This window comes from Emydura macquarii, unplaced genomic scaffold (genome assembly GCF_026122565.2).
Source record: "Emydura macquarii macquarii isolate MOO-44397 ecotype Brisbane River unplaced genomic scaffold, CSIRO-AGI_Emac_v2 contig_3451, whole genome shotgun sequence".
Classification (NCBI taxonomy): Eukaryota; Metazoa; Chordata; order Testudines; family Chelidae; genus Emydura; species Emydura macquarii.
Window position 1 is genome coordinate 4,397,608 of NW_027133588.1, and position 25,423 is coordinate 4,423,030.

The window sequence follows — 25,423 nt, forward strand, 5'->3', positions numbered from 1 at the left end:
TAAAAAAACCCAAACAAACCCAAAATGACAACTGAACTTTGTTCCTTCTCAGTCTTACTCAAGGCTTACCTTACCTTTTGATCACTTTAAAGCAAAGATTCTTTAATTAATTGCATTAACTTTGCATGTTGCTATAAAATAGCAGTTTAGCCTTTGCTAAGTTCCCATCACATCTACTATAATTGGACTACTGCACTGTTAGAGCCCTTGCTAGTCAACGTAAATAGGGTTTACATGACACCCCAGTGACTGCAGTCTGATCAGTGAGGGAACAGAATTACTCCTTGATTTACCACTTATTTAACCTCACCCTTATGGTGGAGTGATCCTGTTGGAACATGGAATTTCCATAACTGCTTTTAGGTGGTACAAAAGCGGTCATTGGTGGATTGTGCTAGTTCTGGAAAATCATGTTATTTGGTATCATTTGAAAAGCCGTGGCTCTCGTCCGACTTTCAGGAGTCTGATTTGTCTTGCGTAGTCCCAACTTTCACTTCACTTAAATATATCAGTACAGCCCACTTACTGACAAAATGCTTTTTATAATTATATGGTAAAAAGAGAAAGTACATACTATATATATTCCAATTGATCTAATAATATATAGAGCAGTATAAACAAGTCATTGTCTGTATGAAATTTTAGTTTGTAGTGACTTATGTAGCCTGTTTTAAAACTAGGCAAATAGCTAGCTGAGCCGTGCCGTCCCTGCTTGAGAACACCAATAATGCATTACGCTTAAACATGAGATGTGGGTTAGGTGCATGTAGATTTGTGTGAACTGGCCCAATGAAAAATTGGCAACGCTGGGCTGTTGCTGCCATGATGGCAAAAATTCTGATGGCTAATGCAGCAGCAGTTGAGGAATGTTGCCCAATGCAGGATATCCCAAGCTTTTCCTTGTGAACAAATACCAGCTGTGGCTAAAGCCTTTTCGCTCCTGTGACAACAGTATGCAGCACTGTGTACTGTAAGGGCAATGGGCATGGTGTATTACTTTTGATATACATGCACAGCTGTGGTTGAAGTTAAGTGCACTGTAAGATCACAAGTGAGCGAGGCTTAGGCTAAATAGAGAACAGAAGCATTTAAAGTAGTTTTGGCTTTTAAAAAAATGCTTTTGTGATCAGTTATTTTTCAGAAAGAAAAATATTCTGCTTCCCTTCTAAATCCTTGTTCTGCCCAAAACACCGCCTATGCACAGGCTTTTAAAAAACAGGTTTACTCACATCTATTTATAATAACCTGCAGCAGGAGAGGAAATTTTTCCACATGTTAAAGAGAGCCTTTCAGGACACGTCTTTCCATAAAACCACGTAATGATTTTGAGTTGCAACTCGTATTCACCCCATGAATGCTCCAACACAAGAGATTAGCACAGTCAACAGTCCTCACTGAAACGTACACATTAGATTTTAATGGTAAACAGTTACATCTATGGCACTACAGTACTTGAGGGTATGCTAAAGCACAATGGAACCAGAGTTTTCAAGGTGCTGATTACCTCATTAGCAAGACAGACACATCAGTAATGAAACAGCATTAGGCAAACTTTTGACCACCACAAGTGACACGCTTTCCATCCATCCATTCAACAAAATCCTTACAAATGGCTTTCTGCCTTTGATAAGTCGACTCTGCCCTGTACCCTCAAAGATTTAAACCCACCCCCCATGACATCAGTGATCCCTGGGAAAAGCACCTTCTCAATGTATTCCTTGAAGGAGCTCACCATGCAATATGCTAAAGCAAGGGTGATGAACTGGAACTTCCCATTTTGTTTTCCATAAACTGCATTTCCAGCTGTAGACACAGCTTTAAACAACGAACACAAGGACAACCTTTGCCTAGGCAAGTTTTGGTGAACAATACATGCCACGTTCTTGAACTGCAAAGAGCATTTTGCCTGCAGAAAACTGTCACCAGCTGGGTATGCCTGGCAGTCAGACCAGCAGTAAATAGAAAAGAAACATTGCTTTTAAAATGTCATTTCCCCCACCCCACTCCAAAGACAGTAGATAAATATAGGATATACATGTAAGGTTAAAAATTTAATACTAAGCCAGGTGCAGTATAGGTTACTGGTTCAGTGCTCAGTTGCTTTTTTTTTTAAATTATTTATTTATTTTGTGACACTGACTAGAATACAGTGGATAAGCAAAGTTCTCCACCAGGAAGAGAAATACTTGTGTTGCCACAACAAATTGTTTATACTGTCCAGCTGTGTTTGCAGTGGGAGTAAGTTTAAATTAAGAAAGAATTTACAGTGTAATTGTCCTGGAGAAGCATGTGGCTGTTGTATCAGTAACTGCTTCAAGAACAAACTATGACAACTGCATGGTGTTCCAATGGCTGTGTCCTAAACAGAATATGATATAGGCCACTGGCTAAGACAATTCAATTGTTACATGGAAAATGGTAGTGAGAGAGGACAATAATTGGACAAAAATGTTGATGAGAGAGATACACAATCTCCTTTAAAATAAGGGAATAATGTTGATGAAGTTTACAAACTTAAGTTCCTAAAAATATAGAAAGGCACATTTACATCACTGGGTTGCTGAATTATATGCTCTAAATTCACTGAGTTCAACAAACTGTCCAGCTCATTTCATGATTGTTTGTTATTCTCAACACGTATATTAAATTCTGGAGCAATCTAAATAGCATATAGACCTAGCTCAAGGGCCAGTGGCCTATGATTCAATCTCCAAAATTACCCCCTGCATTGCCATCAGTTAGTGGTGAAAAAATAATAATGAATTCTGCCAATTACCTTTTTATTGTGTTAGCAGCTGTCGGTTCTGATCAGAACATAGGTAGACACTAGCTGCAAAGGTCTGAAAACAGTAGATGATGGCTACAATTTAAAGCAATGAATAATCTATTTATTGTTCAACAACAAAAAAAGACATCCTGGTATATCTGCCACTTAACATATCAAGTGATTGATTGTTACATATTCATACACAATTTAGCAATATTGAATATTTCTGCAGTTTTATACAAAGCCAATTTCTTTTTAAATGACAGTGGCAAAACCACCTAAGGACTGTTCAAACAGGTAATTAAAACTTCATTTTTTGCAATTGCCATGCGCAATTTGTCAACTTCTCCCCTCCCCCATCGGGACCCTTAGTCAACTAATAGTGAAATGCATGCCACATCTAGCTGTTGTACACAGTGTTTAGAGAAAAATCCACAGCTGACTAATGTATCCCTTCAAGGAGATGCAACAAGAGAAAAGCAGCTGATTTTACTCACTTAAATATAAACACACCTGTTTGTAAACTCTTGGGAATATATCACTAGTAAGAGGGGCCTGGTTCAGGAGCTGACTTGGCAGATAGTAAGATCCAGCCTTAACAGTAAGCTTTTGCAATTATGGGAGTGTTGTGAAAGGCAAACAGAGGAGGAGGGATAGAGGTCAACCTCATTCAATTCTACTGGGCTCCCCTCTTCCCTCCCCATGCTAACTAAGGGAGGTGGTATAAACTGGGCCTTCTCAGCAGTTCCAGCACAGCTGACATTCTAGTTGCTACCACTGAATTCTTATTCCATCAAGCGGTTAAGAAGTTGCTTATAAACAGATGGTTTACATTTTAACTTCAGAAATAATATCTTGCCTCCACTTTTGGTCAAGAGACCATGGGAAATGCTAATTAAGTACTGCAGTTAATGAGGGTATATGCTCAACTTATGTGGCAGGGCTTTAGCTGCACAATTTGCACAAGTAATATCCCTGCACATAGATTTGAATACATCTTCCTTACTATTTTGAGCCTGAGTCCGGATTAGGTGTAACAACATGCCATGCATTGTCTATCTCCAAATCCATAACAAACCTGTCTTTCAGTCCTAAGCAGAGACTGCTGGTTTTAATCAAGCTGGATGGGGATGTGGGCAAATGGAAGTTACGATGAGACAAAAACCTCTCCTGTATGAAGCTCCCACATTCAATTCTCATTTTAGGAGATAAAAAGGACAGTGGCCCCCATCCCCTGGAGCCCACTAGTTTCAAAAGCAAGTGCTTGCTATCAAACTTTGGGATAAACACTAAAATGAGAAGTCACCCTAGCAATGCCATTTCCATTTTAAAAAAAGTAAATTAAAATCCCAAGACAAGTATAAAGATGTATATTATTAGGATAATAATTTAAATGTCTCTCTTGTAGGGGAAAAAGTACAAATGAGAAACACTTGAATCAACTATTTATTTACAAGGAGTCCTGAAAGACAGCAGCCTTGATACACACTGATAGCAGCAATTACCTGGTCTATTTAACGATGCCACATCTCATCTCTTCTGCAGGCAAAGAGTGATTGTTCAGAGGTCACTGTTAAGTTTCTTGCACTGGGGCAAACAGTAAGTGCAAGCAATTCCTTGATTTAAAAGTGATTCAATCTTATCTACATAACAGCTATGAGAGCAGCATGAAGTTCTATTGCTCTTCGTAATCAGGAACACATTTCTCTTGCTTATAAAGAGGATACAAAGCGTCTCTGATGTAAATGTGCCTTTAGAAAGTGAGAACTGAAAACAATATAAAAGTCAAATAACTAAGTAGTTCATGAAACTATATATATAAAAATTGAGTTATCACAACTAAAGCAGCAAATCAAAATATCTGCTGAGGTTTTCTGGTAGAACTAAAAAAAAAAAAGTTAGTTTGTGTCCAAGTTCAATAAGTCAAATGCTACCATCGACACAACAAAACTAAAACCCACACGAGGAAGTTGAAAAGTGCACAATGAAATTAATAGTCTTGGATCAAGTATTTATGGAGAATTGGAAATGTTTTGTCTGACGGACTTGATAAGTGAGGATTAAAAGGAGGTATTAAAGTTTATCAGATCCAGGTTTGGCCTGCCGGTCCACATAGAAGAGGATGTAGGCCTTTGCTTTTACGACTGTCTCCTCCTCGGTCAGAGTTACAGTACTGTCATTGAAATGGAACCAGCGACCTTCATGAGTTGCGTATGCTGTGTAATGTCCAGAGCCAACACTGAAAACAATGACACACACAAAGTGGGATCAGCAAAAGGAAATATACCACCTCATTCTCTGCTGTACAAAACTACAACAGGGCAAGCAGTAAGTGACTAGATTCTATCAGAAGGCTTCACCCAAATTGCTGCCAGAAAGAAGAGAAAACTGGACAGCCTCCAGAAGCATTAGCTCAAACCCAAAGTGTTTAAAGGGTAAGAAAGATATTCCATGCAACAGGCATCTTTAATAGTGTAAAGATTTTATACTATCTCATGCAGACAACTGCTTCCTTTTCAGGACTTCATAAAAGGTACCTATCAAAGGTTTAGCATAATCCAACCCCCTCAGGCCCCATCCTCAAGTCTTTTTGCAAGCAAAACTCCAAATGAACGTCAATAGAAGTTTTGCCTGTGTAAGGACACAGATCAGGTCCATTAGCATTTAAGATAAATATAATCGGCAGCCTACAAACAAAAATGAAATTTGAGTTTTACCATGTTCGCTCATGTAATTTTACATTCATAATTCATGCCAACTAATTCTAGGCTGAACCCTGCTTGAGTTACATGATTTCAAAGCAAGGGAAAAGTGTAATTACAGTCAACACAAGTTGGAAACAAATTGAAGTTGTTTTTATACAGATCTAAGGTCTTGGATCCTTGAACTTAATTAAGAGCCCAGTTTTATTACCCATGCTGCCTCAAGACAAAGGCTATCTCCCACTTGCATGACTATGGCTGCATCTCAGATATTGCATTATGGTTTATGCCAGTCTGACTTCATTCCAACCATGTTCAGTTTACACTGATGTCCATTACAACTATGTTTTGTTTTCTCTGCGTTTTGAAGCAGCTGCCATGGGGTAGTGCTAATGAAGATGTCTCCCCCCCCCCCCTTTGAAAGTCAGGCCATTTGCTTTATATGACTTCAAATTTGGAGAAAGCAACAAGGGCACCCTGCTAGAGAGAATGTTTTCAAATACATTTTTGCTGATAACACCCTCAATTCAACTGAGACAGAAGAGCGAGAACTCCCCCTTTTAGACAACAGTGTAGTTTCTTCTAAAGAATTGTCCCACTGTCCCTCAATCTTGGGACTTGATTACACAAACTCCCTGGAGGAAGAGAATCACTATTCCTAACTCTCAGGATCCATCAAGGGCTGCAAAAATATCTTTAATTCAAAATATGACTACCATCCAACACCACAGCATCCCTATTGGGTCTCCCCCAGGAGTGAAACTTTAAAGTGAGAGGACCACAGCTGTCACTCTGCTAGTCTTATGTCTACATTGTTCCAGTTGAGCACTTTCTCTTCGCATAAACATGCAAGTGCTTTCGAGTTGAACAGACAGAAGAAGAAACATTGAAATTTAGTTGTAAGTGGCAAAGTCAGTTTTTCAAGCCACAGGACCCCTCACTCAGCTAGTCTAAATACTTTTCAGAATGACTTTTCCTTCCGATTAGCAAAGGGACTAGCCCCATTTTCAATAAAGTGTCAGACTTCCAGCTGTTTAGATGCACAGCAGATCTTGGATACTTTTACCAAAAATGCTAATTCTTGCAAGTCCCCATTGGAATAAAAAGCTGATTTTTGTTTCCATGTTAGCACAGCTGCTAATAGAATCAACATGCACATTAGGGGTGAAATTCTGAAAGTCAAGGACAGTTTGCCCACTGCCTTCAATAACGCCAATAGTTCACCCCCTGTACTCACCCTGAACCATGATGTACAACAACAGCTGCAAGATCATATAGACAGCTTTCTGGGCCACTGTTCTCTGGCTGCAGTTCAAAGAAGAGAAAACAGCTTTTAAGAAGTCAACTGGCACCTTCTCTGTTCCAGAACATATGATAAAACAATACATTTCCAGTGTGGACATGAGTCAGAGTCTCTGTACCTCCAACAAGTAGCATTTCATATCTAGGCCTCGTAGAGGAAATTCTACATATGTATCAACCTTGTTTCTCAGATATGCCGTCCAGTGAAATCGTTTCAAGTGTAAGCATAGCACCTATAATATTAAACATACAAGACAGAGTTTAAGTCTTTGATTATGGTTATATATATTTATTGGTCAAGTTATTAATTTCCTTTAAAAGTTTCACCACACACTGATCTTTGACATTTGCACTAACCTTTGGTAGTTTCTGAATCCAGAATTTTTTGGTGGACTTTTGCTTCTTTTTACATTTGTGACACATATAGAGCTCTGTCTCATCAAGTTCTTCCAAGTCTGTAAAACTGCGAAGACAATCTAAAAGGAAGAGAATTCAAAAGCACTAGTTAAAATTCTTCAGAGCTGTTAAAAACCCGCCTTTCAAATAAAGCTTTTAAAAGAGACCCAAGAATATGGAAAGTATAAAATATTTCTTGTAAACGTGAAAGATAGCATTTTGAGCAACAGAAAATAGAGTGAAGTAGAGCCAGCATTGCTCATAATGTCACCAAGTAGGAGGATTCAAAGAGTTCACATCTCACCTTTGACTGAAGACAAGATCTCTGCACTTTTGATTAGCTCTGTACGGATTCATGCACCAAAGCAGCTGAAGCAACATGTTATGTTAATGTTTGTTGCATCATGCTAAATTCATTGGCCTTGAGGAAGCATGGATCAAAGTAATCCAAAAATAAAATAATCTAGGTATCTATCAAGCTTCCTTCTCACCTACAGCAGGAATTGCTGTTAGATTGTCAGCAAAAGCTGACTAGCTTTCCCATCACTTTAATAAGTTAGGAAAAAGTTGATCTAGATCTCAGGTACTTTGTTTCTGGGAATGGGGTGGGTAGAAAAAGAGGAAGAATCCCCTCCAACTATTAAACATGTCACAAACTACACTGGTTTGTATTCTTTAAACGAAGGTCCAAAGGCAGGATTATTGGTTCAATCGGTATTTATACATAATTTTAAATAGGCAGAACGAGCAACATCCATCCCTACTACATGCAGCAAGCATGTTGCCAAGACTGCCTTTTCAAGCACAGAACTTTAACAAAAGCCGTGTGTGTATGAGAGGTGAGTTGGTGATTTCTGTGGGTTTTGTGCAGGCATTATCCCTATAAAAAAAACAAAAAAACCCAAGAGAGAGACACACTTTTGTAGGAACTCTTTTCATAAAGGCCAAGGACAGAACAGACATGGAGGCTGAAGTACCCACTAACCCTTAGCAATCATTGCTGAAGCACACTGATGCAGCAGTGGGGTGAAGCTTGCACTGCTAGTGCTGTATCTTTGCTGGGGATATATGGAAGAGTTCAGGATCCAAGGCTTGTAACCCAGTCCATTTATAATCCACTAATACTTCGATTTCTGCTCTCTTACCATATATCTTTGTTTCAGTGAAAATTCAATCGTAAACTGGATCCATGTAATTCTAAAAGAGTTAATTGTGGGCTCTAACTCTTAAGAAATAAAATCTCCTGCTCTCCCAAAGGCACCCTTGTTCCATACAATAGCAGTAATCACATTTACAAACATTCGGGGTAAAATCCAACTCCCACTGAAGTCAGTGGAAAACCTCCTACTGATTTCAATGGGGCTAAGGTTTCACCCACTAAGAACTCTTACCCCGTAGCGTGCACATTGGTCCATTTTCTTGGTTCTTAGTACGTTTATTTCTGAACTGACTTGGAATATCTAGTGAAAGGTCTAGGAAAGAAAAAATACAATTGAATTTCTGAGATCAAAATTAAAACAGTGTTTACTGAAGTTTTACTTGTAAAACCTCAGCCCCATCACATCATTTAGACACATGAAGATTCAGAGCTTTAACATGATAGTCAATACTTTGCAAGACAAAGATACCTTACCTAGGAATGGATCAAACTTTCTAGATTCAGTCCCACATATTAAGCAGTTTACTTCATTTTGAAGAATGCCTCCAAATATAGCTGTGACAACGGTAGAGGCTCCATTTCTAAACAAACCACCATGAAGGAAAGAAACATCAGAATTTCTGTTTTAGGCTGCATTTTAGCATGTGAAATATTTTTATGGCTTGCATGTCAAAAATCATCAGGCAGTTTGGTCTGGGTATAAAACAAGGATTGGGTTCATAAACCCTTCCACTCATCACTAGATTCCTTAGAGCAAATGTTTAAGCAGAAATAATACAGCAAAAATCCTGGAAACCTAGAAGCAACTGGAATCTACGCTCTATGCAGGTGCTTAGAACATAAGCAGATCTTCAATGGAAAAACTACATAAGCATCCCAATTTTTTTAAAGGCTATGTTTATATACAGTCCAGTCTCTCCAGAGCACATATGATTAGAAGGATGTTATTTTTAAGAGCAGTTTTCTGTGTGACAGCCGTTTTAATAAACTCCTCTCTCAATCTAGGTCCACTAGGGAGTATTTTTTCTTTGCACCTGCTCCCTACTTTTTATTGCAAATCTTTTAGGGTTTTTTAAGCAGCTTTCTGCATTTCTCCAATTTAGTCACCTCCAAAAAGACATTTACATTGCAATGACATGCTAAACATTCTGTACAACATTCCTTTGTACATTCATAAGGCACTTATAGTAATCTCTCTGTTTTAAAAGCTGCAAGCAGAAGGAAATTCTTAGCTAGACTGATAATTCAACCAGGTCAAAGCAGCATAGCTGTATGGATCATGAGATGCGTTTCCATTATGTAGTACTATATGAAGAAACAGCAGTTTTTCTGCTGAGGCAAGGAAAAATATCCAACCAATCAACTTGTGCTGGGCTGATACAAAGGCTCAGGCTACCTGCCAGGAGCACTGCTTTCTCCTGATCACGTTACCCCAGAACACCGTTACAATGGTGGAGGTGGTGAGAATGACAAAGGAGAATAAAAATAAGTAACAATTGGGGACAGTGATATTTTAAAACAAGTGTAAATTCCTAACACTGCCACATTTTGCCATGTTCTTAATGCTTAATAAAAACTAATATTTCAAAGTTAGAAACATTACAAGAAACCAGAATAACGTGCTAATTTCTTTTGTCAGGTGTCCAACCACAGGGCTGCGGAAAACTTGGGCTCTGAGCCACTCCTCCTCTAGATCTAATTATTAACCTGACAGTATTTTGTATAAGGCAAGTTCACAGCACTATCTGTACACTGGTCTCATTGGGGCAAATATTTTTACATGCAAAGCTTCCTTTCAACTCCCACTGAGTTTTTCCAGGCTCCAATCAGCTGAAGATTTCAGGCAGATAAAACCAAGCCTGCAACATTCTGTATTCCACTCCAAGAGGATTTTTAGATACAGCTGATTGCGGTGCATCTGTTTTGCATGAACCAAGAAACTTTCATGTTATTTTATACTAAAGAGCATACTCCTCGACCTGTAAGCGCACTGACTTCAGGTAAAGTAGCTATATTTACATTGGTAACTAAAAGTGTGTCATGGAACACTAGTCAAGCCTATGGGCTACTTACCTGCCCCGCTCAGGTCTGTTTAACTTGTGATCGCTTTTCCTGCACAGATCAGGGCAGACATAACTCTCAGCTAATCCTAACATAAGGAGTCTGCACAATGACCAAAATCCAGGCTGAACTGACTGTTAACATTCCTGCCTAAAGCAAAATAAATGTTTTGGTCTCAGTGCTGTTTTCAATCTAGTAGAGTGCACACAAAAAAAAAACAATTCAGGAAGTGTCAGCATTTCCAGACCAAAAGATTTGAAAGATACCCACAATCCTACAACATTATCAAAGACAAATTAAAGCAGCAGCTACTTCAAGGGTGAGATACAAATACAGAATATTGTACTGATGGAAAAAAAATCCAGTTGTGTCAAATCTTGAATGTACTGCCACTTCCTATTCCACTAAGGTAAAAATTAATTATAATTAACATACAGCAGCGAAGAGACCCCAAATGTCCCGCTCACTCAGCCATTTGATCACTCTGTGTAATTTTGTTTAGCCTGAATTCGAGACAGTTGTACAGAGAAAAAAATGGGATTGGTTTTAATTTTGAAAAATAATGAATCAGTGTCACATTCACAGACACCAGCTAAACTATTTTATTTATTCGAACCACTTCCCATCACTACTATGAAAAAAAAAATAGACCTAAGACACACAACAAGACTTGAGTGCTTTGACTTTAGACCACAGTGTGATGCTACTTTAGCTTATTTCTTTAAATATACAAAATGATACCATAGGGTAATTCAGTGCTCAGGGATACTTTAAGGGTATATCTACACTGTCAGGACTGCATGAATTGATGCAATGGGAACCAACTGAGCAGGCAGTGTAGACTCGCTCAATCGATCCTGGAAGTGCTCTCCAGTCAATGCAATAAATACACCACCCCACCCCCCCTGAAAAGAGTAAGGCTGCATTGATCTGAGGGCGTTTTCCGTTGACAGCGCAGTGGAGACGTAAGGGAATGTTAGTAAGTCGACAGGAGATACACAAGCTACATACTGCAGCTTGCGTATCTTCCATCAAAGGCAGGTGGCAGTGTAGACCAGGCCTAGATCAGATCTTTGCTCCTCGGACGAAGACCCACCATGACAGTTAAGTTGTTGAAGGAATTAAAACAATATCTTACATGCAACATTTGTTGCTTGCAGAGAGACCTGAATTTTCTTGCAAAATTACCGAGCGGGAAACACCATTGAAGCCACCTTGGAGTTCCAAATGTAGATGGTCCAAGAGGTAACGCATGAATTCATGGGCATCTTGTTGCTGGTATCCCCTTAACACAAAAATATTCAGTGAATGTAGAGAATGCATCTTTATTATTGACATGTTGGCTCAAAGTAGTTCCAACATTCAAACCAAAGGAATAGCTTGTTACTGAATATCTTACAGGATACACTTTTACATGCGCTTTCTAATGCTTTGGCTGTACTAGGAAACAATTTCCAAACATCTCTCTGCAAGTGTGGAATAAACAGGCTAAGCAATTACCTCCGATCAGACTGACATTTCAATATGATTTCAAGAGACACAGCTTGTGTTATGCACATGTATGTGATTTGCAGAATTCTAAACTTCGCACTCCTCATCCAATTTTTTAAAAAAGAATGTATATTTAAAGGCAAAATTCTTGTTTTATTTTTAAAACAATACAAAGGAGTGCCGGACATCAAGTACTAATTCCACATGTAGTTGGTTCTGTGTTACAGGCACCATGGCAGTTTGCCTTTTTTGAATAGTTCTGCCAAGGGAAAGGCAGTAACTCTCACTACTGTGCAGCAAGGAGGGTTGGACCTTCATGGCTAGCCCATATCGGAGGGTGGGGAGAGTCACACTTGTGCTAGGCCACTGCTGACCAATGGGGAACCTATGTGGTTATGGAGGGTGCCAATGATTAAGTCCAAGCACTTCTTTCAAGCACTCACATTGGCCAGCTAACTTGGAGCCACCTAAAAAGGAACAGCAGGAGGTGGAGGTGGAAGTGACTCTTTTGATCTCCCCTTGAGACTGCACAATCCCTCCCTCCCCCTTTGGGGTTATTGATTATCAGTCTGTCACTCCAGCTGTATAGGGCTGTTTGTTGCATGGGGGATTAAGAAGGGATGTGGATTTGTACCCGTTGGGGAGACATAAGCACATCTGGCCTTTGAAGTAACTGGGTGGTTTGAACCGAGCATCATAAATGATCTGCATCTTTTCCCAAGAACAGGCTTTCATTCTCAGGCTGGGTGTTCTCCACAAGCCTCCTGCAGTAACGGCATGAGCACTTTGAAAGAATAGCCATGTTTCCCCATCCCCAGCCTTGGCTATTGAACAGGGTTTAGAATTGTATGGAGAGGTTTCAACCTCAGGTCTGGGTAATCTTGCAACAAATGTATCTGAGGCATAATTCTTCGCACTACATTCCTCCTCAGAGCTTACCCTACTGAACATGGAAGCTTCCTTTGAGTCTAGAAAGGTTTGGCTCACACAGTCAGTACTTCACTGCTAGCTATGCTGTGGGAAGCCAACAGCAGTCAGGGAAGCAGGTTTTTACAAATTAGCCAGTAAGCTAAAGGATGTACCAATTCAAGGAAAGTCAGAGGAACCCATATGAATACATCATAATACCTCCGACCTCCAAGCACCCAGCCCCAAATGAAGTGGGGGGAGACATCCTGCCACACATAAGTGTGTGACATCACAACAGAAGGAGATAGATACACAACCCTTCATAGTGTTAGTTGAGAGAAGCATAACGAGCTATTTCTTCCAAGCCAGGAGTTACAACAAGCATTACACATGGATACTGCCTAGCTTTGCTTCAATGGCAGAGCTGTGAAATCAAACAGAGGAATCATCTGCTGGTATCTATGATAAACGAAGGCAGTTGTGATTCAGAACACTCAGAGCAGACCACGATTGTGCTGCACCAAGCTGAAGCCAGTCTACCGACTCCTAAGAGTATCAGCTTGGTTCCTCCTCCAATTCCTTTTACATCATCGGCCGTACAATCAAGTGCTTTATCTAAATGCTTAGAATTATTATTGTTACAGTACAATAATTATTGCACAACAACTATGCATGCAAGATGTAAGCAGAGGTAAGGAACCATCAACCAATGACTATAATAGAATAGTGTTTCCAGAGTCTTATCCTACAGAGACTTAGATTTACCAAAACCAACATCAAGTAGATATTTTGGAAGTAAAATGATTATTCCTCCAAAAATCAAAAATTTCTTATGTGTATAGTTTTCCTGATTGGTATTTATCTTCATCAGGTCACTAAAGATGGAATTCAGAATTCACGAGATTATCTGGTAAAGGATGAGAAGATATCTGCAAATTAACTTTGTACAGATACTAAACGTAAGATATTCAATGTTCAGTACAGTTTGTACATCATGCCAAAACACATGAACGAGGCAGAACTCTTTCAGAGCTAAGAAAGACTGGGGTTTAAATGCAGAAAGAGTAGTTAGAAGTTACTGAGTTAATGAAGGAATTGTTTAGTTTAAGGCAAAAGACGGATATTTTAAATGAAATGGGACATATACTTGATCTGAAATGTGATGTAATTTGATTTGTAAATGTTTTATTGTAATTTATAATATAGCACTTTATAGGTCTGTATTCAGTTCACACAAGTACAAATGTATCTGTGATATTAACTGAACAATTTAAGATAAAATGGCCAAAGTTCCTGTGGTGGGGAATACAGCTTCTCACACAGACCTCATGTTTTGCAAAACACTAGATCCCAGTGCATTTAAACTAATTCAGTTCAGCCCATCCACATTTTCTTTCCCCCTAGCAGGGGGGAGGGGAGGGGAGAAAAAGCAACAGTCACCAGGAAAAACTCCTCACAATTCATGAAGCATTCAAGAGGCAAAGTAAACATACTTCAACCCACCAAGAGGTTATGGAGCTCTGAGTGTGCCGCAGACCTGCCATATTGGACTGCTCAGAGACCACGCTTTGACAGCACGGATGCAGCATGCAGAGGCACACTACAGCTGTACTGAACATACCAAATGCAATTCTTAGCCATGAGCTATATTCCTTTCCCAGATGGATTTGGAGAGCTCTACACTGCAATATCAGCAATTTCCAGTTGCTTTCCACTATGTGACACTTTTCTGTTAGGGAGACGGGCCTAGGCTGGCAAGCATGGGCAGACACCAGTCAGCCAAAACCTCTTAAAGGCTGAGATCCATGGAAAACTAACCAACCAAATCTCAGCTCCCAGGCTCCCCATCACTCCACTCCACACAAGCACAAGCTGCAGAGGTGGCTTGTTGCTGTCATGCCACTGCTCCAAACTTGTCCAATTTATCCTAAGCCCACTCACGTGTAATCCTTCTGAGCTGGCTAACATTGCACAGGGAGACTGGGATTCTAACTGAGCCAGTAACTTACACAGCATGGTGCAATTCAACATAGGACTTCTATTCCTCCTCTCCACCCAAGGCTACCACCCCTCCCCTCCTCCAGACTACAGAGAAATGCAGTGGAAAACACCAGTGGCCTTTCCATGCGGCTTACTGCATTATTTTGCTTTGCTCAATAGAGGGGCAGATATGGCTGAAGGAAGGCAGAATGCACAATTAGTACCTTTCACTAACGAAGTGTTCCTAGACAGCTGGTGTTACCTGTGGATAGCAAATTCCCCCTCTCATCTGAGAGCACCGAGTTCCCAGAAGAGGGCAGCACTTTATGTTAAAGCTATGATAGAATCCACAGTGCTGAAAATTTGCTAGAGAACAGATTTCCCTGCTCAGTCGCACAAGAACTGTAGGGTAGGTTTATTACTGATCATGGGGTAACTGGTCAAGGACATTAGAGATGATGTTCTTATGCTTAGAATGTTTTGGCCATTGTTTGAAACCACTGGTATTAAACTTCCTTGATTCTCATACACCAGTAAAACACATATTAGGCAGTGTGAAGAACACAAGAGATGGTTTTTTATTATCTGGGTTATTCAGCTAAGCATGTGTGTTCATAGCATTTTTTCAGCACTGCTGGAGATGTAACAGATAACAGAACATCTTTACTACCTGAGAACATGGAGCAACTTACCTTCACAAATCCTAACAGGTTTCAGTGTTCCTTTGAAAGAGGTTCAGGGGCCAGGACTGGGAGACCTTGGAGAGGAATGATACTTTGATTTACTTGGGTAACTCTTTTTTGACAGTGTGCGTAACACCCAGAGACTCCTATAGCCCTTACTTAAAGTTATATTGGCTAGGATGTTTTGAGAATCAAGGAAGTTTTGCCCAGTATGTTTTATTTAGGCCTATGGCAACGGTAAAAAAATGTTTAAATCATTCCTATCACAGCCAAAAGTTTGGGTTCTGTAAATGCCCTGCTTTTGGTGATGAACTGCAGAACCTTGTCTTGCCTCTCCTGACCCTAGAAGCAAGCCATTACTTGTCAAAATTATGTACTACTCCCTGTGTGTTTTGGGAACAAGCAATTATCGATAAATGCAAGTCTCTAGATGAAAGTGAAGTCGCATTTGAAACCTACATTTATGAGCATACAGGGAGGCTGCATGGAGTGTTTCCAGGAGCCAGATTAGGGCACAAGTGGCATAAGGTGACAATCAAGAACATTGCCCTTTGTCTTACAGAACTTACCTAAAATTTGGCATGATTTTCCAAACGACGTAAAACAAAGATTCTGGGCTAAATGCGGTTTGGCTCCCTTGCCATAAAGCACAAAGTGTCTTTCTAAACTCTTCAACCAATGAACTGGGGAGAGAAAGTAAAAATTAATTAGTGTGGAGTCATTCTCTAATCTATATTTTGCTGATCTTCAGCACTTTGGTGGTCTGAATGTCAAAGACTTTCCTTGGATGAAAATGGTTCACTTCGTAATCACTCGGCTTTTTACAAAAAGATACATTCCAAGTCCCTAAAAACTTTGCAACCTATATCTAATCCACAAAATTGAAGGGGTCCAGAAGACAGACTGGCAACATCATGGAATCACAGTTTGTTAAGGATGGAAATGGGACCAATTTTCTATCTAAGTTCTTGCTCATCTTTTCCATCTAAGTTCTCTCTTCTATCTCATCACTTCGCAACTCTAAAATTTTACTGATACATCTTGTGCGCACAGTCATTTACATGTTAGTGAAGACTCAGTCCCCTTGTTCACCATGAAATTCCTCTTCAAAATGCAAGTTTGTTGCCAATCCTATAATTTTTTTTACTGCTTTGTCTAATCCACTTTTAAATGACTCAAGTGACAGGGCTTCCAGTACTTCTCCTGGTGATTGCCAAAGTCTAATAGGCACTGCTAAGTGTATCTTGATAGCCTAATTTCCATTTGCTGAATTTCATCACTTTATTCCTTTATATTATTTTTAACCTCGGTTCCCCCTCACTCCAATTTCAGCTCAAGATGGGCATTTTACCCACCTCGGTAGAAGATGTTTAATAAAACCAAGCCCAATACTGTCCCCTCTGGAACTCTACCAGACTTTTTTCCTCCTCTCCCACAACTTAATAGTGTTTATTATTCTTGTTTAAGATCCTTCAGCCAGTTTTTTAAAATCCAAGCTTCTGTGCTAATTTTTTGAGCACATCAGAAAGAAGTTTTTGAGTAAGATAAAGAAGCACGAGGTGATACCTAGTCCACTTAAGTTAGTAGTTCCAGATATAAATATATTTGTTTTCACTCCAGCTCTGTTTAATGGATGCTAGTCTCCACTCTTGAGACAGCTACAAGAACACAGTGGAAATTATGTAAACGTCTCTAGTACAATGCCGCAAAAAGTACCTTATACTACTTTCAGTTTCTGATGCTGCTTCTTGAAGTTCAGTGCTAGCAAGAAATGTGTTAACTTACACGTTGTTATCCCCTTGGCTCCTGGTATGGTAAGTTCGCCTGCCTGCTGTTTTCCCATTCCGCAACTCCACGGCTGGCAAATCTTTGAAGTAACAGCAAAACTGCTGAATGTTACTATAGGAAAAAGAAACGTGCATGAGAAACATATAGGATAGAGAACAGGAAGGATGGAGGTGCGCTTTGCACAGTATTCTTTGTAGATGCTCGCTTGGCTTCTTGAACTAATTCTTATAAACACCGAATAGCTCAAATTTCCCATCAGGAGAGCTAGTCAAGTTGCATCCAGTGTTACAATATAATTATCTATTCATCATATGCATAGTGGGCACCACTAAACAGTATTCACCAGCCCATTTACCGGCAACAACAATTATCTTTTTCTCTCCTTCGATTAGGAGATAAAGATTCCACAATTACTGAGTGTTGAAATTCTTACATCATGCTCACTGTAAAAACAAATCCATGTCTGTAAGTGGCATTGATATTAATGTAAGAGTAGACTTTAATATGGTACATACCATCTAGAAAGAACTTAAAGTATTAAACTAATTTACAGACTACATATAAAATTAATTTCTCCATCACTGTTATGCCACCATATCTCAGTGAAACACAAAAATTGTAATTGCACAGTACAGTAATAATGTTCAGTAGTTAAGGGCAGGAATGGCATGCAGTGATACTGTCTCCAGTTGGAGTCACTGAGAAGGTAGATGGATGGCAAGTACCTAGATGATTAGAAGGGTGACTGACTCAGATGAAATGGCAGGTCTGACAACACTAAAAACCAGGGCCTGATCCTCAGATGGTTTTAATCTGTGTTGTTCTAATATAATCAACAGAGAGTTATGCCAAATTTACACCAGCTGAAAATTTGGCCCTTGGTTTTCAGAAAAGAGGCCAGCAATCCACAGGCTGGGGAGCCTGCATGACTCCTGCCAGTGCACATATCTGCATGCTCAGGTGTTGGTGTGTCTATCCAGTGAAAACCTGGCCCTGCGGATATACCATGTGATGCATTATTACCGTGAATGGGCCCAAACTACTTGTACAAAGTTAAATTTTGAGGTTACTTAACTTTTGTGTAGCAATACAATGCTGATTCGATTCCACGGGTTAACTTTAGGATGAGGAGGGAAGGGTCTGCTGCTGTTTCACAGAAAAGTGTGCACTTGTGGGGTGAAGGAAGGGCCACGAAGGGCTCCACGTTGCCACGAAGGTCACACATTTCAATGCAGCTCCCTGCCTGGCCTGCGAGACTTTTTCTAACCATGCATTTTAAGTAGATCCACTAGCACATTAACGGAGGAAGGGAGCAAGAGGACGACACAATGGAGACCATGCACAAGCCCTCCACAAGAGGCCCAGCCTCCAAAAGCCTGGACAACAAGAGTCTCAAATTGGGTTTGGCTGAGTGGTCAGAGCTCCGGTGGCACCAGGTTACTACAGCACCTACAAACCTGTTAGTGAGAAACCAGGTCCAGTAACCAGCCACTCAGAAATGATGTTACCAGTTTCACAGTGGTCTGCTCCTCCTGGAGACACTGCATCCCTCAGAGCAGACAATCCCCTCCCCCTGCAGATACCCTAAGCCATCCCTCACCCACAAGGTGTGTCATGTCATGCCCCACTACCCTTCAAGCTGCAGATAGATGGGCTTCCTCTGAACATCGATGCTACTCCTGAATCAATCATAGGGATCGCTTTGGAGAGATCCTCCCTCCTCCTGGAGGACAGAGCATGTAGCCTGCGCAGCACTCCCCATTCCTGCAGGTCTAGGGAGCAAGAGTGAGGCACAGCAGTAGCCGGCCTCTCTTGCCTAGCACTGCAGAACAGATACCGCCAAGGCTGGGAATTTGATTTGATGATTGCATATAAAACATGATCCATACCTGAGAGACTGAAGGATTGCATTCATGAAACATGTGTTCCCCAGGTTACGGAGGCCTGTAGCACAAAGGGCAGTGGTGCTCCCCTGCAAACCAGAAGAAAGAGGTAAGTCAGAAGAGACAGACAGCTACCCTCCCCCATTGCCAAGCACGCAAAAGTCACTTGTGCAGCAGGGTACATTCAAACAGAACTAAGAACAGACTGTTTGAGCCAGCTGGGAGCCAAGCCTACAACATGACCAGCTCAAAGGATCTAAAAGATATTTAACTACATACGCCAGGATTAAAGGGGTATCTTAATTTGATTGAAAAAAAAAAATCCCCTTTTTGACCACCTAAATAAAGCCTTAGAGGACATTAGGGGATCTTCACTGTTTTGAGAGAATGTTTTACTTACTCTTTATAACAACCCACTGTCGCTGTCAGGTGGATTATCAACAGCATCTGAGTTAGGTACCCAATTCCCAAAACTTTTCAATGGGAGCTGGGGGCCAGACTCCCTAAGGCAATATTGAAAATCATCTCACCCTGAAAATGAGATCTAATTCCCTGCCAATTACCCCTTCACTCCCCCATCATTATATGGCATGGATTTGCTTGTAGGATTCCTTGTGAGACCCCAGCACTGGACTGCTGGCTTTTTTGTTCTGAATGAAAGAAAACAGCATTTGGGGGGAAACTGCTGAAATTAAACAAACTGTGCAAGATGAAGGAACTAGGGGCAGGAGGGCTGGAGACAGCAGGCATGTGACACTGTTGCCTAGCAGCTCTTGACAGTTTAGAGGACTGCAACACATAGGCTACTTTGATTTTACCAAGTAACATGGGTTTTGTGGCTATTTTTATTTCTAAATCCCTTCCACTCATGTTTTTGTTGCTAATCAAATTTCTACATTACGTAAGAACAGTATGATGAACTTTTAACTTTACATTCTGCAGAATGTTAACCAACCTTCTAACAACAGGAGTTCAAGAACAACTGTTAAAATCAACACTAAACCTGACACCAAGAGCAGTGTGCTTTCAAGTAGGGACCATAGGAATACGCTTCTGTAATTACACTGTCCCCTGGCCTGTGTTTTGATATCACAAGAGAAATTAACATTACCACAAACAATACACAAAAGCTTAAGTCTCAGGTAAAGCCTAAAGAGTGAACAGCCTCAGAATATTTTATAATATTCAGATTGAAAACCTCAGCATTCATCAGATGCAGCATTTTAGCAGTTGAGTAATTGCAAGAAACTATTTTTAAAGAAGACATTGTTTCCAATATACAAATAAACCACTCCCCAAAATGCTTTAGTGTCCTTCCCCGACCCTATCTCTGGTTAGACAGCAAGGCATTATTGCAAACACCGTGTCCCGCGTTTTTTCTAGATACTGATCCAATGTGCCAGCACTGAAATGACTATCAGTTGCCTTGGGCAACATTCAAGTATTAAGAAAACACACTGTGTCTAAAAGCAGCCCCCCAAAAAACACCATATTCACCACTGTCATATAATTATATGTTCTGTACAAAATATGCCTTGTGTGGTATCATTGTAAAAGCCTTGATCTACTTAATATCCTGATGGATTGTATGTGCTATCATTGTATGTGAAGATATGAAATATTGCTGAAAATGCTATTAGAACATGATGTAAGGTGGGAAACTTCCACAAACAGCCTTTCAGACATAGCACTGGAGTGGCCAGACAGCGTTGATGACTCTCCCTCACCCATTCAAGGAAAGAATCTACTAACAAGGATCGTTACAGGAAACATGTAGGCAATGGACCCTGACTGACCTATGAGGATGACTTCCCAGGTCACACGCATCGATTTTTCCAGCAAGCTGGAAAAGACTATGAAAGGAGAGTGACATCATGTCTTGGCTTTCCTCTTCCCCCAGCTCAACACCTGAATCGGGAAGACAAAGAACTTTGGACTGGGGGAGAGGTGGTCCCAAGAGAGGAAAGCAGTCTCTGCCTGTGTACTGAAGTTCTGTAGTCTGCTTGTACCATCTCTCAGGGTGAGACATTTCTGGATTCAAATCCTGTTAGTGTATAGAATTAAGACTGAGATCTTATTTTTATTTCTTTGATAACTATCTCTAGTCTCTTTATGCTTACCACTTATAAACACTTAAAATCTATTTTTCTGTAGTTAATAAACTTGCTTAATGTTTTATCTTACCCAGTATGTTTTTTAGTGAAGTGTTTAGGGAATCTCAGTTCAGGTGAACACGGGCGGGTGCATATTCTTCCCACGTCATGGGGAGGGGGGGCGGGGTGGGGATGGGACAGGACGGACGGATTACAACAGACACAGGACACGACGACTTATTAATGACTTGTACTGAACAAATCTTTGTCCAGTGCAGGACAGTATAACCTCAGGGTGCACTCTTGTAGTGAAAAGCTTGGGGACTGTGGGAGGTTACTGGCTGACATCTTGCCCTAAGCGAAGTACATGTGTGGCTCAGGAAGAGTATTCATGTGACTCAGTTGGGTGTGTGGGGCCACCTGCTGTTGTGTTGGTGATAATAGGGTCCAGAGGGACTGGCTGTTTATCATCAGCAGAAGCATGGTTGGAGGTCAGCCCAGGCCGCAAGGGTAAGGAGGCTCAGCAGTACCCAGATTCAAGCTGCATGAGAGTGCAGACCGTGACAAGCTCAGACTCTAAAATGGATATGAACTCCATTCAGTTAGTATTTTCTAATTCACTCTTTTCAATGTCTATACTTTTTTTTTTTTAGTTTCACTTATGATTTTCAGTAATTTTGTGTTTTCCAGGCACTGGGAATTCACTATGATTCTGTAGCCAAAAAAAGCCTGTATTGCTAACGCTTCTCGGTCCTCCTGAGATTTGTCATCCATTAAAGAGGAACATGAACTAGACCTGCCCGTTTTGAAAGTAACTAGAACCACAGATGTTCCAAGACAGCAACTCATTGCCAACTGCTTGAAACTCTGGGAATGCCCAGGGAGCCAACTAGGAATATGTCCACACTGCAATTAGACATCCACGGCTGGCCTGTGACAGCTGGCTCAAGCAAATGGGCTGTTTAACTGCAGTGTAGGTGTTCTGGCTTGGGCTGCAGCCAAGCTCTGGGACCCTCCCACCTTGCAGGTCCTACAGCCTGGGCTCCAGCCCAAGCCCGAACGTCTACACTGCAGTTAAACAGTCCCTGAGCCCACACCCTGCAAGCCCAAGTCAGCTGGCACTGGCCAGTCGCAGGCTTTAATTGCAGAGTAGGCATACTCTAGGAGAGCAGCTACGCTGCTGTGCTCCCAGCTACATCCATCCCTACCTCCATGAATGCTCCGCTGGAGAATTCCTGCCTCTCCAAGTGAGAGATCTGTGTGGAGCGGCAAGTTTAGCACTCAGCACCGGGGCATCAGCCGCTGCGAGAGTTACTACTCCAGGTTCCATTCCTGCACTGCATTCTTGCCCTACTTCTAATTTTTTATACCTGCACCCCCATAAAGCTGAGATAGGCAGAGGGGATACCCTCCCCCTGCGCTCCCTGAGACTGAAGGTGACAGCGATATGCCCTTTACCCCACATCTGTAGGCAGCTGGGTGAGTCACAGTTCTTCCCTCCTCACCCTCCCAGACAAGGAATTAATCAGGGGTGAGACAGGTAAGGATTTCCTCTCACCAATCCCAAACAATGGAGACCCTTGGTTTGGAGCATGTATGTCTGGAAGGGAACATATAAGATGGCCTACTGGTAACAGCTGAGCTGTTCTCCCAGGTACATGTAAAGTGGGAGCAGCAGGCGAGATGAGAATACAGATAGAGGGTAACATTTTCAAAAGCACCTAAAGTCACTTCTGAAAAATGGGACTTAAGCCCTTTCGAAAATTTTATTCAAACTTCTATTAAGAACATGAGAACAGCCATACTGGGTCAGACCAATGGTCCATCTAGCCCAGTATCTTGTCTTCCAGTAGTGGCTGGTGCCAGATGCTTCAGAGAGAATGAACAGAGCAGGGCAATTATTGAGTGATGCAGCCACTGTTTATCCATTCCGTCTTCTGGCAATTATAGGTTTAGGGACACTCGGAGCATGGTGTTGCGTCCCTGATCATCTTGGCTAGTCGCCATTGTTGGACCTATCCTCTGTGAACTTATCTAATACTTTTTTGAAGCAACGGGACGACACTGACCAAGCAGTCACCCACGGACGGGCACCGAGGCAAGTGACAGCTGAGAGAACTGGGAGGGGAAGCAGACCAAGTCACTCCCAGTCCCAGCTGAGTGCCCAGCCAGTGCAGGGAAGGACTGGGAGTAGCCGGAAGGCTCACCCGCTGACCCACAGCACCAAGCCAGCTGCCTGCCTGCCCGGCTCCCTCTGTGCCTCTGGCTGGCACAGCAGAGACCCCTTGCACAGCACGGGGGAAGAGAGAGGGAACGATGACGGGGAGAGCTGAGCCAGGCTCTGCTGTCCTGCAGATGTCCAGATGGCTGAGGTATGTGGGGCGGAGGCTGGCACAGCACAGCAGGGAAGGGAGAGCTGAGCCGGGCTCTGCTGTCCTGCACATGTCCACATGGCTGAGGTACGTGGGGCAGGCGCGGCGGCCCCTCTGTTCTCCCCAGAGGGATGCACCATTGCGCCTGGAGCGTGCCGCTCCTCCCAGAGCCTTCCCCATCGCTCCCCACCATCCCCCGGCCTGGCATTCTTGCCTTTCTTCCTCCTGCTCCTCCACCCCCATACCCCCTCCCCATCCCTCCAGCCAGGCAGCCCTAGTCCTGCTGCATGACAGGACTGACAGATCCCTGCCCTGTCCCTGGGCGCCCTCTTCCAGCAGGTGCTGGCTGGGCTGTGAGGCCTGCAATCTGGGGCAGACGGAATCGCTAGCCTGGGCTGTCATCTCGGCCAGAGAAAGCAGAGGCTGAGGTGTTTCATGCAAGCAAGTGCACACTTGTGTGACATTGTATTGATTATGATCTTTTTAGTGATGTCAGTAAAAAAATAAATAAAATCAACTTCAGATCTTCATGTCAGTAAAAATTAAAATGCAAGGTTGGCAACCCTGGCTGGTCTATACACCTAAACATTTTTGTTGCCCTTCTCTGTAACTTTTCCAGTTCTAATATATCTTTTTTGAGATGGGGTAACTAGAACTGAATGCAGTATTCAAGCTGTGAGTGTACCATGAATTTACAGAGGACCATTTTGGTATTTTCTGTCTTATTATCTACCTGTCCCTTTCCTAACGGTTCCTAACATACTGTTAACAGTTTTGACTGCTGTTGCAAACTGAACAGAGGTTCTCACAGAACCATCCAGGCTGACTCCAAGATCTCTTTCTTGAGTGGTTACAGCTAATTTAGACCCCATCATTTTGTATGTATAATTGGGATTTCCTGCCTCCCTTCCCCCATGAGCATTACTTTGCACGTATTATCAACACTGAATTTCATCTGCCATTTTGTTGACCAGTCACTCAGTTTAGTGAGATCCTTTTGTAACTCTCCGGAATCAGCTTTGGACCTCACAGTCTTGAGTAATTATGTGTCATCTACAGACTTTGTCACCTCACTGTTTCTTAATTTAAACCCCTTTTCTTAATTTGCAATTACCTTCTTAACTAATAGGGAGCAGTGGCATGTGCCTTTTCTGTCTTCTGCAATGGAGTTTGACTGCAATGCTCGTTTGCCAAAAAAGAGGCTGCCTCTTACCTACCTCTGCTGCTTTCAGCCCAATTGGCACTAGCTGTTTCCTAGTTAGCTGATGTGCTAAGCAACAGGGAAGCTCAAGCACTAGGTTAGAATGTGATTATAAGAGGACACTCATTTCTTTTTCAAAAATTGCTAGTCACCTATCCATTAGGTAAAGCAGAGATACAATAAATACATGCCATTTAGAATTTGAAGCCAGATTATAAGCACTTTAAAACTAGGTCAACATTAGGCCCATTTTGAGCCTGAATAAGTTGACAAAGCCCTCACAAGCACTGAAAGTGGTATACTTACATTTACTTTTAGTAACTTGCTGTTCAGAGATGAATTTTCCAATAGTTTTCTTTTCCTATGTCTGTCTGCTGTAAAAGCTGAACTATAGAAAAGGAATAAATTAGTTAGAATACGTTATTACTATAAAAACACTATAAAATGGACAAAGTGAGTGCACATTCATCTCAATGGCTAGTAACAGTTATATCTGCAACAGATCATTAACATTCAATGGCAGAAAGGTTGTCCCCTAGTTTCAACATATGCTTTTATAGAGGTACAATAAATGTTTAACATTTGTCTTAAAATAGATGGCATCGTTTCCAGAGCACAGATTCAAAACAAACTCTT

General features: G+C 41.4%; 1 protein-coding gene across 2 annotated transcripts in view; it reads right to left on the reverse strand.

The window, feature by feature from the left end:
* Positions 1-1,287: 1,287 nt before the first annotated feature.
* The window catches only part of USP3 (ubiquitin specific peptidase 3), a 56,748-nt gene continuing 32,612 nt past the window's right edge, over positions 1,288-25,423 (reverse strand). The window contains exons 5-15 of one of the 2 annotated variants that reach the window (XM_067534755.1): positions 25,094-25,175; positions 19,128-19,210; positions 17,236-17,349; positions 16,020-16,133; positions 11,526-11,672; positions 8,801-8,907; positions 8,559-8,639; positions 7,129-7,247; positions 6,891-7,004; positions 6,707-6,774; positions 1,288-5,006 (exon numbers count right to left, since the gene is read on the reverse strand). In XM_067534755.1, coding sequence (XP_067390856.1) covers positions 4,841-5,006; positions 6,707-6,774; positions 6,891-7,004; positions 7,129-7,247; positions 8,559-8,639; positions 8,801-8,907; positions 11,526-11,672; positions 16,020-16,133; positions 17,236-17,349; positions 19,128-19,210; positions 25,094-25,175 — 1,195 coding nt within the window. In that variant the 3' untranslated portion in view covers positions 1,288-4,840. Of the gene's footprint in view, positions 5,007-5,107; positions 5,455-6,706; positions 6,775-6,890; positions 7,005-7,128; positions 7,248-8,558; positions 8,640-8,800; positions 8,908-11,525; positions 11,673-16,019; positions 16,134-17,235; positions 17,350-19,127; positions 19,211-25,093; positions 25,176-25,423 lie in introns of those variants that run through there. The other variant, XM_067534756.1, reaches the window with a different exon arrangement.